Consider the following 15,720-nt stretch of genomic DNA (forward strand, 5'->3'; position numbering starts at 1 on the left):
TTGGGGTGATTTTTCTCTTCTTTCATTTGCTTTGTATTTCATTTTATTTTATTGTATTTTATTTTATTTATTTTTAAAGTTTATTTATTTATTTTGAGTGAGAGAAAGAGAGTGAGAGGGTAGGAGAAGATGAGAGAGAGGGGGAGAGAGAATTCCAAGCAGGCTCCATGCTCTCAGCATAGAGCCTGATGTGGGGCTCGATACCAAAACATGAGATCATGACCTGAGCCGAAATCAAGAGTCAGATGCTTAACCCACTGAACCACCCAGGCACCTCTATTGCATTTCATCTGAAAAACAAATTGTATAATGCAGGTAAAATATAGTAAAAATATATTTGCATTGGAACCTGTATCCAATCCAAAGTAGAGTCTCCAGAAGTGCCACAGCCCTGTTAAGCCGTTTCAAGAGTCACTCTTACTGGCACGATGCTCCCTGCTTCTCTGTGTAGTAGCCGATGTCTTTTCTAGTGCCCTCTGGTGGGGGCTTGATTGGGACTTGACAGTCCAGAACCTGAGGCCCTGTTCAAAACACTCTTAATTGAACAAAGTTTGGCAGCAGCCTTGGGTGACTGGTCCTTTATTCTAGCCTTGTCTTCCAAGGTCATCTACACTGTCGAATAACGAGTCTTCCTGCTGCTCAAATAAACCTACCCCTCGGCACCTGACATTCAATCTGTGGTTTTGGTACACTTGCTTAGAACCTCGCTATTAGAATCCTATGGATTCTGCATCTCCCTTAATGCGGCTGATGTCAGTTTGGGAAGCAGTTCCCTCAAGTCAGGTGAGGTTCAGCCTGAAATTCTAAGACAGGAGAGGATTGGAGCTTGAGGAAAGTGGGTTTTGATAGGGGCTGCCTGCCCAGGAGTAGTGGACATGGATGCCTGAATGTTATTTGTTCATTCAATCTTGAATTCAATCAATAGATATTGAGTCCTTCCCAGTACTAAGTGCTGGACCCTACCCTAAGGATTCCAAAATGTGTAATAATACACAGGTCTGTCTTTGAGGAATTCAAAGTCTTGTAAGTGCAGCAAAAAGGACATGGGAGTTGTATTTCATTACATCCCTACTTCAGCCTGTATAGGATTGAGATAATACATGTCAAATGCTTAACAAAGAGCTGAAACTTAGTAAATATTCAATAAATTATAACTACTTTGAAAATCATTATTACTGTAAATTTCACCTATAGAAGAAAGGAAGAAAATGAACATCTACTGAGCCCTTATTCTATAACAAGCAGAGTCCCACATGTCTTCACATTGTAGCCCTCTGGCTGAGTGGGATGCAGCTGTATGCCAAAGTACCGTTTCATCAAAGGCAGATAAAGGGCTGTCAGGCAGGAGAAAAGAAAAAAGGAAAAAAAAAAAGGTCCTGCCCTCTTATAGTACAATGAGTAATGGTTCTCCGAAATAAAATGCCTACCTCTCCTAAAAAATCGACATGGCAAGAAATAGGTTCTCTGTTGCGGAGTCCTTCACTGAAGACTGAAAAGATTAACTTCATGGTAAAGTGACTGTCACAGAGCTCAGCACCTGGGGAGTACTGAGGAAGAGGATATTTACCAGGTGAGATGAGAATATCACAGGGCAGGAGCTCGAGAGAGGGTGAATGAGGCATCTTAGCCTTCAAGGGGCTTAGTGAACTCATAAGCAGAGTGTGCCAGACATTACCACACACATGAAAGAACAGGCAACACCCACTGTGACAGCGAGAGCACACAGTGTGATGAACACATACAGTGGTGTGACGGGGGGGAGCAGCTTATTTTAGGGGGTCAGAGAATGCATATTTGAGGAACAGGATACAAGCACCCTCTACACAGATTTAAAAACTGAGGTTTTTAGAAGTGAAGTAACCATGTGGTAAAATCTAGTGACTGGGAACCTCTCTTGAGATTTATCTTGATTTCCAGTACATCTGAAATTCTCATAGCATGAGTTGGGAAGAAATCACTACATTAAAGCTTCTAGTAATTAAAAAAAATTTTTTTAATGTTTACTTATTTTTGAGAGAGAGAGTAACAGCGCATGAGTGGGGGAGGGGCAGAGAGAGAGAGAGAGAGAGAGGGAGACCCAGAATCTGAAGCAGGCTCCAGGTTCTGAGCTGTCAGCACAGAGCCTCGAACTCACAAACCATGAGATCATGAGCTGAGCCAAAGTTGGACACTCAACTGACTGAGCCACCCAGGCACACCAAAGCTTCTAGTAATTTTTATTTCTCTTTTGCAAAAACATTTCGATTTTATATTTGGTGGTGATGTGGTAGTTTCTAGTTTCATAATGAGAAAGGCAAAATATTCCTTTGGAGCAAAAAGGGCAAGTCCATCAGAGTAAAATTGCTCTGCAGAACTATTTAAGGGATCATTTTCCTTGAGTGAGGGAGCTACATTTAGAGATAATTATGATATTGATGGGAAGGAAGACCTGAGACTAATGGTATCTCAGCTTTGTTCTAGAGAACTTTTTGTGCTGATGGAAAGAAATATCTTTTGTGTTAATACACTAGTTACTGGCTATAGGTGGCTATTGAGCACCTGAAATGTGGTTACTGAGAATGAGAAATAGAATTTTGAATTGAATCTAATTTAAATTAAAGTTAGTCCCCACTAGATAATGGCTGCTGAGTTAAAATGGTCTAGGAAACATAACCATGTTTGCTCTTATTGGGTCCAGAGACTAGGTGAAGGGGCTTGGAATCTGGCTAAGAGAGACACAATAAAAGGGGTTTCACCAGTGGGAAGCAGGATAGTCTGCAACACAGTGGCCTCTGGGGCTCAGACGGGTGGTACCTAGAGGTACCCTGGAGACTGGGTCATAAAGCCAGTGGACTTTGGGGGCACTGTTGTCCAGAACCAGTCCTTCAGCTTTGCTTCTGTCATCTGAATACCCTTCATCACGCTATGTTTTTGGAAAAGTCATGTTTGTTATTATAGCCTAGACTCAGTTGTGCTTTGGGAAATTAAGAGAGAGACTGTGTTATATGGTTTAGCACTTTGGGGCCTAACCAAATTAATAGACTAAGGGCAGTAGGTTTCTGAAGTCTGAGTCTCTAAATCTAGTCCATAATTGAAGCCCTTTAATGTTTGCTAGACTGAATTTAATTTAGAAAGGAAATCTCATCTTTGACAAAGCAGGAAAGAACATCCAATGGAAAAAAGACAGCCTCTTTAACAAATGGTGCTGGGAGAACTGGACAGCAACATGCAGAAGGTTGAAACTAGACCACTTTCTCACACCATTTACAAAAATAAACTCAAAATGGATAAAGGACCTAAATGTGAGACAGGAAACCATCAGAACCTTAGAGGAGAAAGCAGGAAAAGACCTCTCTGACCTCAGCCGTAGCAATCTCTTACTCGACACATCCCCAAAGGCAAGGGAATTAAAAGCAAAAGTGAATTACTGGGACCTTATGAAGATAAAAAGCTTCTGCACAGCAAAGGAAACAACCAACAAAACTAAAAGACAACCAACGGAATGGGAAAAGATATTTGCAAATGACATATCGGACAAAGGGCTAGTATCTAAAATCTATAAAGAGCTCACCAAACTCCACACCCGAAAAACAAATAACCCAGTGAAGAAATGGGCAGAAAACATGAATAGACACTTCTCTAAAGAAGACATCCAGATGGCCAACAGGCACATGAAAAGATGTTCAGCGTCGCTCCTTATCAGGGAAATACAAATCAAAACCACACTCAGGTATCACCTCACGCCAGTCAGAGTGGCCAAAATGAACAAATCAGGAGACTATAGATGCTGGAGAGGATGTGGAGAAACGGGAACCCTCTTGCACTGTTGGTGGGAATGCAAATTGGTGCAGCCGCTCTGGAAAACAGTGTGGAGGTTCCTCAGAAAATTAAAAATAGACCTACCCTATGACCCAGCAATAGCACTGCTAGGAATCTACCCAAGGGATACAGGAGTACTGATGCATAGGGGCACTTGTACCCCAATGTTCATAGCAGCACTCTCAACAATAGCCAAATTATGGAAAGAGCCTAAATGTCCATCAACTGATGAATGGATAAAGAAATTGTGGTTTATATACACAATGGAATACTACGTGGCAATGAGAAAAAATGAAATATGGCCTTTTGTAGCAACGTGGATGGAACTGGAGAGTGTGATGCTAAGTGAAATAAGCCATACAGAGAAAGACAGATACCATATGGTTTCACTCTTATGTGGATCCTGAGAAACTCAACAGGAACCCATGGGGGAGGGGAAGGGAGAAAAAAAAAAAGACGTTAGAGTGGGAGAGAGCCAAAGCATAAGAGACTGTTAAAAACTGAGAACAAACTGAGGGTTGATGGGGGGTGGGAGGGAGGGGCGGGTGGGTGATGGGTATTGAGGAGGGCACCTTTTGGGATGAGCACTGGGTGTTGTATGGAAACCAATTTGTCAATAAACTTCATAAAAAAAAAAAAAAATAAAGAGCAATTTGCGTCCTATTTAAAAAAAAAAAAAAAAAAAAAAAAAAAAAAAAAAAAAAAAAAGAAAGGAAATCTCCAGATAATGTTTATCCACGGCATTGCTTTGCTCATACACATGCTGAATCATGTTGACCACTTATGTGGGCAGGTTGTAAGTCTGACACTTTTATTTTTCCACCAGTAGGTTTAGCAGTTCACCTATCTAAAATAACCTTTCTTTTTTAAAAATGTTTATTTATTTATTTTTGAGAGAGAGAGAGAGAGAGAGAGACAAAGAGAGAGCACAAGGGGGCAGGGAGGGACAGAGAGAGAGAGAGAGAGAGAGAGAGAGAGAGAGAGAGAGAATTCAAAGCAGGGTCCAGGCTCTGAGCTGTCAGAACACAGCCCAATGCAGGGCTTGGAAACCCACAAACATCAGATCATCACCTGAGCCAAAGTCAGACGCTTAACTGACCAAGCCACCCAGGCATCCCTAAAGTAACCTTTCATATGACTTAACTGAGTTCTGAATATGACCCAGCACCTCCAAAAATCTTGTTCAAAGGATCTGATATTTGAGAAAGGCAGTCCAATGGACATGCTAAGTCATCATTCATCTGTGACACACATGCCAAGTTCTAATCACACACAATTAAAACATCATCAACCTGAGTACCTGGCCCACAGCCTCCTGGGGCCGGGTGCCTTCATGGACAAAGATTTAGCATCAATACGCAGGATGGGGCAATCAGAATTGAGTCTTTTGAAATGTGGTGATTAAAGGTATTTTCAACTATGAAACTCACTGTTCTTAATAGAGGATAAAAAATCATATTTACTTCATATACACACAAAATTGTCTCTATAGATAACTGTAAGACTTCTTTTGTCAAAAAATGAAAATTATATAATCTTAGCTCCTCTTTCCACTACATATATCAAAGCCCTACACCTAAATTTGTCCTCTGGTTATATTTGCTGGTTCATTCCAGCTGCTTGGTAACATTTACTTTTTCTGTTTCATCCTCAGATGGCTTAATTTGTATGTAATTAATTTGCAAACCACCTGAAATCCTTTTGGAAACAAATGAGGTACAGCACTGAAACACATAAATCCCTAATTCTTTCCAGAGATCAAACCCAAAAAGTACTAAATAGCAAGACCAATATAAGGATATTTTATTCAATTGCCTTTCCAAAATGGGGAGTTGGATAATCATTTACAGGCGAAAAGTCAATGACATGAGTGAACATTAAGTTGGGTGGTCGATTATATTTGATGAAAAAAACTCTTGGCAAAATAAATAAGTAAGTAAATAAATAAATAAATAAATAAATAAATAAAGTATAAATATATCTCCTTCAGTCAATAAAAGGAACTTTGCGGTCATCCACATAGTAATTTGGCCTTCAGTTAGTCCAGTGCAAAATGCTTTACTGGAATGATAATCAGTAGCAACTCTGGTGTGTCTTAGTTACATTCTCTTCCCCCAAGAGAGAATAATTTGCTAAGAGAGCAGGGGTCATGCTTAAATTCTGACAGTGTCAATGCCATGTCAGCAGACTCAATTCAGGGAGTGAAGAACACTGGAGCTGCATTGCCATGTTCAGCAGCTACTCTATTAACTCCCTGCAGTGGACCCATGGGGCTGACCAGGTCTTCATGGATAATCCAGAAGGAAATATTGAAGATGTCACACAAAGTATCTTACATACAAATAGCAAAATTATAATGCAAAATCAAAACTGACATCATAAAAATCAAAGACAGGTGTAGTAAACAGGTGAGTGTGCTATAAATCGGTTAATGTTAATTGCAACTCCAAGGTACACATTCGCCACTGGTTAGGATCTGCTTTATTGCTGCATAAATTAGCCAGCCCTGCAGAGAAGCATAGAGAACAATCTGTTCTGCTGTGTACTCCCTTTAGCTACACCGTGTTTGTTTCGGCCTCGTGTCTGCTTTGGAAATGCACATCTACCGCATGCAGGAAATTGATTCCAGGGTGCTGTCCTTGGTCTTATTCCTCAGCTCTCTTTGCTAACAGGCAGCCATTGTCTAGGTCACGTCCTCAGCCCACAAAGAACTACAAGACTCCATCTGCCTTTCTTCAATGATCCGTCACAGCCAGCTAACAGATATCACAGCCCCCTAAGACAAGGGCTGCTGTTGTTTTGAAATTTACCTCCAACCATCTAATCAACACCTCGTTCGAACCGGGTTCCTGAGGCATATGATTTATGGTCATGATTTACAACTAGCTTTTAGCAAGCAGGGCTTAATGACCCTTCCTTTATTGTTCTGACCAGGTAAAATCTGTTCCCCTCTGTGTTCCACAGTATCTTACTTTCCAGCTGCTGTTTCTGCTACATCCCTGAAGGACTGGGACTCAGAAAGACACCGCTGAGGCTGGCCAGGGAGAGGCCTTGGTACCAAAGTACAGATGCTGGATTACTAGGCAGTAGAATTACTAGAGATCTGGAACCTCAAATGGGTTTCTTTAAGCTGTCTGAGAAGACTAATTCTTCTCCAACCTCCTAAAGCAAGTCATCAATCACCAACTAGAGGGGAGCCTCAAGTGTTGGGGTGTAAGCAACCACACGGGCCTCCTACAAAGTACAATCCAATTAAAGCACAGCTTTCAGCTCAGAGTGTGGGCAGGCCTTGTTAATTAGGGATGACTGGAGAAAATGCCTTTGTAAATCAGAAAACACTCTGAATTTTAACATACTTTATACATAAGTACAATGTGATTATTTTAAACCACAGGCAAGGTTAAGGAAGTGGGTCTGAGATCTCCATTGATCTTTAATCAATAAATTAGCATTCATTTGTGATTACCACGTTCAGTGTTTTAAGGTAAGTGGATGCTTTGGAATTGCTTGAAGGAGTCCAAAAATACTGTAATTTGTCCTCTTAAATTCCTTAAACATTGCCCCAACTTCAGCATCAGGAAATTTCTGAACAATGGCACAAAGACAAACTTCAAACACTACCCTGACATAAATTTTCCAAATGTCCTAATTAGAAGATGTGATTTAATGAGGTTTTCATTATACTGTATATTACAGAAATAAAACCAGAAGAATGCATCTTCAAGACAAGAACTTCAGTTTTAACACTGACATGCCCTATTGATGCTGGACTTAAAGAGGTGCTTCACTTTGTCCTTCAAAATGTCAAATTAGGTTTCAGCCCAGCCATGTCAGTGAATCCCAAGGATACACTTAATGCAGTAAGAACAGAGCTCTGCAGTGCCGTGGACTGACTGGCACTCTTGAGTCATTAAAACCGATAAAGGCTTACAGCAAGCTGATGACAATAGTGTGGGAAATAGCTTTTATATTAGTACAATCTGAGTTCTTATTAATTTTTATAGAACTAATGAATTATAAGAGAAGGAAAAATGAACCCCTACAGTCACCTACAGGAGACACAATACTGGTGTGGTTAGGAGCTTTGGGGCTGAAATCCTGCCTTTCCTAATTTGCTGGCTCTGGGATCCTGGACCAGCTGCTTCTTATTGCTAAGTTTTGGTTTCCTCTTCTGTAAAACAGGGATAAATAACAGTTTTTGAATAAGTGACATTTGAAAAATGCTTAGCCTGGCATCTGCCACATGGTAGTGACTTCAAAGATTGTATTACTTCCACAGCTATTGGGAATGAATGCTAGTTTCGGTATACGCCCTCTCTCCAGTGTCATCTAATCCCATTTTCTCCTCATGTGTAGGTTTTAGCAAAACACTACTTCACATGCTATGTTCGAAATCCCAGTGCTGATGCTGTCGTCGACAATGTGTCGGGCACTGTGCTAAGTGCTTTACATACACTCTCTTTTAATCCCCACAGTGACCCAGTGAGGGAGCGGTGATATTATTGTGTTATGATTTAACTTCATAATTCAGATCATTTCATCTTATAAATGAGGAAACTGATGGGATACAGAGAGAAAAGTTAAAGCCAAAATTGGAACCCGGGGAGTCTGGATCCTCCCCTATACTGCTTCCTATTTCATTTCTACTTGCTGCTGCTGAGGTTTCTTACGCTCGGACCTAGCATCGGACTGGTGTTTATGCTCAGAGCAGTACTGGTCTGGATATCCCAGTTTCCATCCAGTGGTGCACACGATACTGTAACTCCTTTCTCCAGGGATAATAACTTACTCAGGGTACAGAACCTTGTTACTCATTATGAAAGTCTGTAGGAGACAGAGGATAAAAGCAAAAGATGGTCTCTAGCTTTTGGGTTCTGAAGTTTAGGTCTCATCCAGATATTCCACCATATTCCCATCTGCAAGGTCAAGACCCTGATACCTAAAGCATGATGAGTGCCATCTGACTTATTTCTAATGGTCTTGGAAATTTCTACTTGGGGAAGGGTTTGTACTTTCCCAGTACATGGGAAACAGTCATGATTCCTTGAATTGCGTCTTCTACATGTTCGGTTATATATGTATCCTCCCCACCCCCATTTCCCATGATCTTGGCTTATTTTTTCTGTTAGGAAATAGGTGCGCCTATATAAAAGCAAGAAAACACAGGAGGAAAAGTAGAAAACCACAGCTCTCACTGTGGGTGGACAGGGGTAGACAGGACCCCTGGAGGTCATCTGTCTCAATCCCCTCCTCATGCTGGGAACAGAGGGCTCAGAATTGTTTCCCATACGTTCAGGGCAGGTCATACTGCAATGCTCTTACCCTTGCCGTGAAGTCCACAGCAGCCGCTCGGTTTAACAGCAACGTGGCTACATTGATATTCCCATAGTGAGCAGCTATGTGGAGAGGAGTGAAGCCACTCTGTAAAGAAAACATAGCAGGCATTCAATGGACTCTTGCCGGCCCCTTGTCTGACACGTGAAAACCATAACCCTGCCCAAAGAAAAAGGAGGAAGCAAAATATGCTAAGGTCCACATTCCATTCTGTACTAGGTTTCTTTCAGTTAGTGCCAATTGTTCACAGGGTTTCAAATAAACGCCAAACTCATAGGCAGAGGAATAGCCAGGAAGGAACCAAGGGTGCAGACTGAATAATTTTAGTAGTCCAGTAGCAGAACTATACAGAAGCCAACGTTTCAAAAAGTCAAAACAGGAATGACAAGAAAAATCTATAGCTTATAGAAAGTTTGATTAGTACTGCTGTTTTATTATCAAAGATAGAATTGTCCATTGAAACTCTTTGTCAAAATTCAATTTGTTTAATATATTTAATATAGAGCAAATGCCAATTTCAATGATAAAACCAATTTGGGGGGAGGTCACTACAATTGGTCTTGTATAATGGGTGATTCCATTTTATAAAGAATCCACAAGTTGGTCTCTTTATTAGTAAATGCCTATTCAATAACACATGTTTCTAGCTTATCCATTCCAAGGTCATTTTACTTCCTTAAAAAATGCTAAAACATGCAGCGATTCACTTAGTCCCCAAAGATTGAAACCTTATAGGAACTAGATGCATTTCTAAGTTGTTAGCAAGCTTCTTAGCCATGCTAGCTATCTGACTGAGTCTTGTGGGAAGGGGTGGGAGATAGATATTGCTACCATTCAGAGGTAACCTTCATTTTGCTGACACCACTGAGGGTAAGTGTCATGCAGAACTCTGAAGAATCAGTCCTGGATGAGTAGAATGACAGGGTTGTCTGCAGCTTCAGGTATAGCTGATAAGCATCTAAAGCGTCAAAACTCTTCATCTCACACAACTCTATTGCGATGCCCTTAAGTCTCAAGGATTCCTCATCCTTCCCTTCCAACACCAGGTTCAGCTGCAGAAAGCCCTGGTAATCAAACTACTATCTTCTCTGGCACATGCTACTTTGGGGGGCAGGGGTGGAAAGCAGGTATCTAGCCTACAGAAGGCGATGCAAAGAAGGAGGGAAAGAAATGAGGCAGCAGCACTAAGTGATGGGGAAATGATGATGCAGATACAGATTCTATGTATATGTTTATATATATATATATACCTCTGTTGTTCTATTCACCACCATCTAGGTTAACACATTTGGAAGCAAAGAGGAGGAAAAAATGAACGGTTAGTTCACTGTCGGTGACATGGACGGCAGCAAGCTCATGACAGCTAAGTAATGAGGATGAAAGCAATGATGGGAACACAAGAGGCACAGAAAGAAAGCTAGACCGAATGAAGGGCTACACAATGGCCCCTTCCAAATGCCACATTTCCTTCACAGAGACTTTCAGGGAGTACATGTCAAGGCCATGAGAATTTTCGGCTGGGACTCTGGCTGCCAGCATGCTCTCCACAACCGATCAATACTCAGTGCATTGCCTCTCATCTTAGATACCAACCAAAGGTTTATTTGTGCACATCGTTGTTAGCATTTTCTAATCTTCCACCCTGGTGTTTGAGCTGACATGTTAAATACGTTAAAAATATATGGTAAAAGGAAGGAAACTGACAAGGGCATACTAATTAATGCCTGAGGTGGCCTCCCTGTTAGCATGCATCGGGTGGTGTCCACAGTTATTACCTCCTAGCTTTAGGTGCTTGGACACGTATTTTTATTACTCCCCATGAAGTTCAGTGTTTGGGGCAAGCTTGCCAAAAGGGAGACCAGGCATTCTTACAGTGTGGGTGCCTGACACAGGAGAGTGGCATGACCAGCTCACCTCCTTCGTGCCTCACCTTTGACTCCACGTCTGCGTTGTTGTCATTCTGCAGCAGCAGGGCCGCGGCTTTCGTGTCGTCTTTTCGGGCAGCGATGTGAAGAGCTGGAAGACGCACTTTTCCTTTAGTGTCATTTTCTAACAGCAGAGAAACTACTTGATCATGACCTTGTTGCAAAGCTACTGCCAATGGTGTGAAGCCATCCTGCAAATAAATGGATGGGTCAAGAAGGATGCCTGTGGATCTGTTCTTTCCGATTAATAAATAAGAATGCGACCATGTGACCAATTTTTGTTTAGGTTGTTAAAGCTAGCATATTCAAGTAGGCAGACATGTGAAAGACACATTTATATTTACATTTATATTTTATATTATATATATTTATCTTATTTATATTTATACTTATTTATATTTACCAAAACATACAATGATAAGAAATTTATAAAAAGTTTATGGGTTTTCTTCTGTTAAAAAGTGATATACATTAACTGGGTAAGTTTTGAAAATACATAAAAGTACCACATAAAGAGGAAAAGGTACCATAATTTCAATATCCAGAAAATAACCACAGTGAAAACAATAATATTTCAGGTTAAATCCAAGCAAAATTTTCAAAGGATCTTATTTAAATAAGATATACAAATTTCCACTGATATATAAAATTTTTTTTAATTTTTCATATTTGAGAGACACAGTGTGTGAGTGGGGGAGGGGCAGAGAGAGAGGGAGACAGAATCCAAAGCAGGCTCCAAGCTCTGAGCTGTCAACACAGAGCCCGATGTGGGGCTCGAACTCATGAGCTGTGAGATCATGACCTGAGCTGAAGCTGGACACTTAACAGACTGACTCACCCAGGTGCCCCCCACCGATATTTTAAAGCTGGGGGATATGCCTGTCTGGTTCATCACTGTACCTTGTTGCCTAGCATTTATCTGGTGGTCAATCTAAACATGTTAATTAATGAATCGTAGCAATTGCTGTTTTAGGAAAGGTCTTTATGAAAAATTCTTGACTTCTCTGACCAACCAAGGGAGACAGGGATCAGGCACAATCTGACTAGGATAAATTCAGATATACACTCCTGTATATTTTGAGTCTTCCTGTTGATGTCCCTGGGACCTGACAAAGAAAAGTCAGCTACAGATTTTACCGTGGTTAAGTAATTTGTGGATGGTCTAGTATTGCTGACTGCAGAATAAACAGCACAGAGTAGACAATCCTAAGACTGGCTTACAAATTTGAATTCTGCAATGCTTTTATTATTAGACACTCAAAAGAACATTAATAAATTATTTTTACTAGAGAACTGGCGAATTACTTATTTCACTTGGCTCATGATATTGTATATCAGTAGCCCTGGTGCTACACGTAGAGGACTACTCCAATGGAACGGTATTTGGAAGGGAGAAAAGAAAATCTAGTTACTTGTATACTAATGTCTTGTCTTCCTAAACCACCACCTTCATCATTCTTTTCCTTGATGAACAACCAGATAAGGGCTCCTACCACTTATTTGACTGAATGCACATCATTGTGTTTCTTTTTAAGGATGTGTAAAATATTGGCCCCAATACCAGGCTCTTCTCATATAAATCCTTTCCTGTAGTCTCTGTATTAGCTGTGGATGTGCAAATTATTTCTGCTTCAGCTCCTATACTCATGCTATGACCCTCACCCTGAAATGTCCTCCTCCTTGCTCTACATATACAAATTCTATCCATTCTTCATGCTTCGAGATCCAGCTGAAGTTCCATCTGCCCCTTCCAACTTTTCCAAGAAGACTCAAACGAGGGAAAGGATGATCATTAATGTGGCTAGAAGGACTGTCCCTGTAGCCTTAAGAAAGACAAGAAAGCTGAATACAACAAAGACATCCCCAAAAGAATATCACAGATTTACACTCAAGGACATAAAGTTTAGAATGTAATTTAATGTTATGAGAAACCAATATACATAACTGTGTAAATATATGACATCATTTTTGTAAAGATAACATGTACCAAAAGGTCTTAGTGAATAAACAAATTGTTTACTCTAGGGAAAATTAACAGTGGCTCTTTTTTCTTTTTGCTTTTTCCTATACTTTCTCACTTACATAATCTATTACTTTTGCAAAGCAAAAGAAAAAAACATTTTTAAAGGATAGAATGGCAAAAGGAACATTATGTATTAAGAGGGAACATGGGGCACCTTGGTGGCTCAGTTGGTTAAACAGCTGACTCTTGATTTCATCTCAGGTCGTGATTTTGTGGTCATGGGACAGGCTTTGTGTGGGTGTGAAGCCTGCTTGAGATTCTCTCACTCCCTCTCCCTCTGCCCCTCCCCACCAAAAAAGAGTGAATGTGGTGGCACCTCCCTTTTAAAACCTGGACAAAATACATTAAAAAAAATTAAAAAATTAAAAAAAGGGGGCATCTGGGTGGCTCAGTTGGTTAAGCATCTGACTTCAGCTCAGGTCATGATCTCATCACTAGTGAGTTCAAGCCCTGCATTGGGCTCTCTGCTGACAGCTCAGAGCCTGGAGCCTGCTTCGAATTCTGTCTCCCTCTTTCTCTGCCCTTCCCCTGCTCATGCTCTGTCTCTGTCTATCTCCCTCTCAAAACTAAACATTAAAAAAAATTTATTTAAACCTGGACAAAATCTAAAGGGTAAAAATGACAGCCCATTTATGGTTCTGAATCATAAGTAAATGGCTACATTTCTGCTAATATGAACTTCTAAACCCACAAGGCCTATACATAAAGAAAACGACTTTGCACCAGAAAATTAACTGCAACTGATACCATCAGCACCCCTAAGAATGTGCTTCCCGCAATAAGCCAATTAAAAACACAAAGATACCAGTTCTAAGGTGTCAATAGCTAAAATTAGCAGCTCCAGATTTTGGTTGCAAACCTAGTTTAAACAGTTTGGTTCACTATGTGCAGTTATTCTTAAAAAAAAAAAAATACAAGCCAAAAGAAAATATTACGGAAGCTCCAAGAGAAACTTCATTGCCTTGGGGAGTATCTGGCATGCAATAGGTGCTTAATAATTATTTGTGGGGTAAATGAACAAATACATTTAGCTCATGTTTCAGAATCTTAATTAGCAAAAGAAGGAAGATGTATATGGAAAAGAGGGGATATGCAGTACACAGTTAATACAGAAAAGGGTTTGTTTGTTTTTTTAAGATTTTTATTTTTTTAAATCATCTCCACACCCAGTGTGGCACTTCAACTCACAACCCTAGGATCAATAGTCGTATGCTCCACAGACTGAGCCAGCCAGGCACCCCAGGAAAGGTTTTAAAAACCATCATCAGGGGTGCCTGGATGGCTCAGTCGGTTAAGCATTTGACTTTGGCTCAGGTCATGATCTCACGGTTTGTGGGTTCGAGCCCCACATCTGACAGCTCAGAGCCTGGAGCCTGCTTTAGATTCTGTGTCTCCCTCTCTCTCTGCCCCTCCCCTGCTCACACTCTGTCTCTCAAAAATAAATAAACATTAAAAAAAACCATAATCATGCCAAAGACTTAGCTGTAAGTTGGACTTAATGCTTGCTGCTAAAGGAGAGATACTTAGTGATCTGTATATCACAGTCTAAAACTGCCTGTCCTTCACAGGCAAAAAAAAAGTGCTATGAAATCACTTTCATTAGGATATTTATATTATTTAGTATTTTTATTCAAAAATGGGAGTGGGTTTTTCTCTTATCCAACAAGTAGGCATTGCTCTACGCCTACCAAATGTAGTTTCCTTTTTTTTTTTTTATAAACCAGTAGTTCTTACCTACCTTTAAGAGTACTATTATAAAAACAATACATTCTCATGATAAAAATCCTCAACAGTATGGAAGGGTATAAAGTGAAAAGTAAATCTCCCTCCTACTGCTCAGAATAAACCACTGAGAACAATATACCATGGAAATTTTCTTCTATCAGTACATATTGTCTTGCCTCACTTCTGATAATTCCAAATAGCATGTTATTGTGTGAGTATAGCAACATTATGAAACAGGCTTCCTACTGGTGCATATTTAGTTTTTTTCCAGTTTTTAAAAAATTGTTCTAATTCTGTTGGTGAACTTCTCATATACCATTTTGGCATCTCCTTCTAATACATCTGGAATGTAAATTCTTAGAAGTGGAATTATAAAAAGGTACGTAAATACTAATTTTTGACAGTTACTGCTAAATGTTTTGCAAAAGTGTTGCAACCAATGGTCAACTTTACCAATACTGTGGGAAAGTTCCAATTTCTTCTACTCTCCAAATTCTTTTCTTTATCTCCTGGGCAAAAGACTGGGTCTAATTTTTTAACTGATTAATAAATTGATATTTCTTTGACTATCAGTGAGGATGGTCATACATTTATGGTCATTTGTATTTCATACATTTATGGTCATTTGTATTTCTTTTTGCGCAAACTGCCTCTTCGTTTATTTAGAGGTTTCCCCAGAAGGCATGATCTCAAAAGCTGGGTGAGGTTATATGCAATTCCTCTATTGCTACCTTTCTTGTGCCATTTGGAAAGCACATCAGAATGTAAGAGGAACCCTATTCTGACAGGGATAACTCTGCATCTGTTTTTATGATTTTGTTAAAAATAAAGAATACCCAAATGTTGATCTTTTAATATTAGCAATAGATTTTTTTTTTAATTTGAGAGATATATAGGGAGAAAAAGCATGAAAGG

At 40.0% G+C, this 15,720-nt stretch overlaps 1 protein-coding gene across 1 annotated transcript in view; it reads right to left on the reverse strand.

Annotated features, from left to right (window-relative positions):
- The window catches only part of ANK3 (ankyrin 3), a 322,298-nt gene that overhangs the window by 189,604 nt on the left and 116,974 nt on the right, over positions 1–15,720 (reverse strand). Inside the window, exons 6-7 of the mRNA XM_047071796.1 lie at positions 11,063–11,248; positions 9,121–9,219 (exon numbers count right to left, since the gene is read on the reverse strand). Coding sequence (XP_046927752.1) covers positions 9,121–9,219; positions 11,063–11,248 — 285 coding nt within the window. The remainder of the gene's footprint in view (positions 1–9,120; positions 9,220–11,062; positions 11,249–15,720) is intronic.

Source organism: Lynx rufus, unplaced genomic scaffold (assembly GCF_022079265.1).
Source record: "Lynx rufus isolate CCGP_SWC_20201006 ecotype Redwood Valley unplaced genomic scaffold, mLynRuf1.p SCAF_11, whole genome shotgun sequence".
Classification (NCBI taxonomy): domain Eukaryota; kingdom Metazoa; phylum Chordata; class Mammalia; order Carnivora; family Felidae; genus Lynx; species Lynx rufus.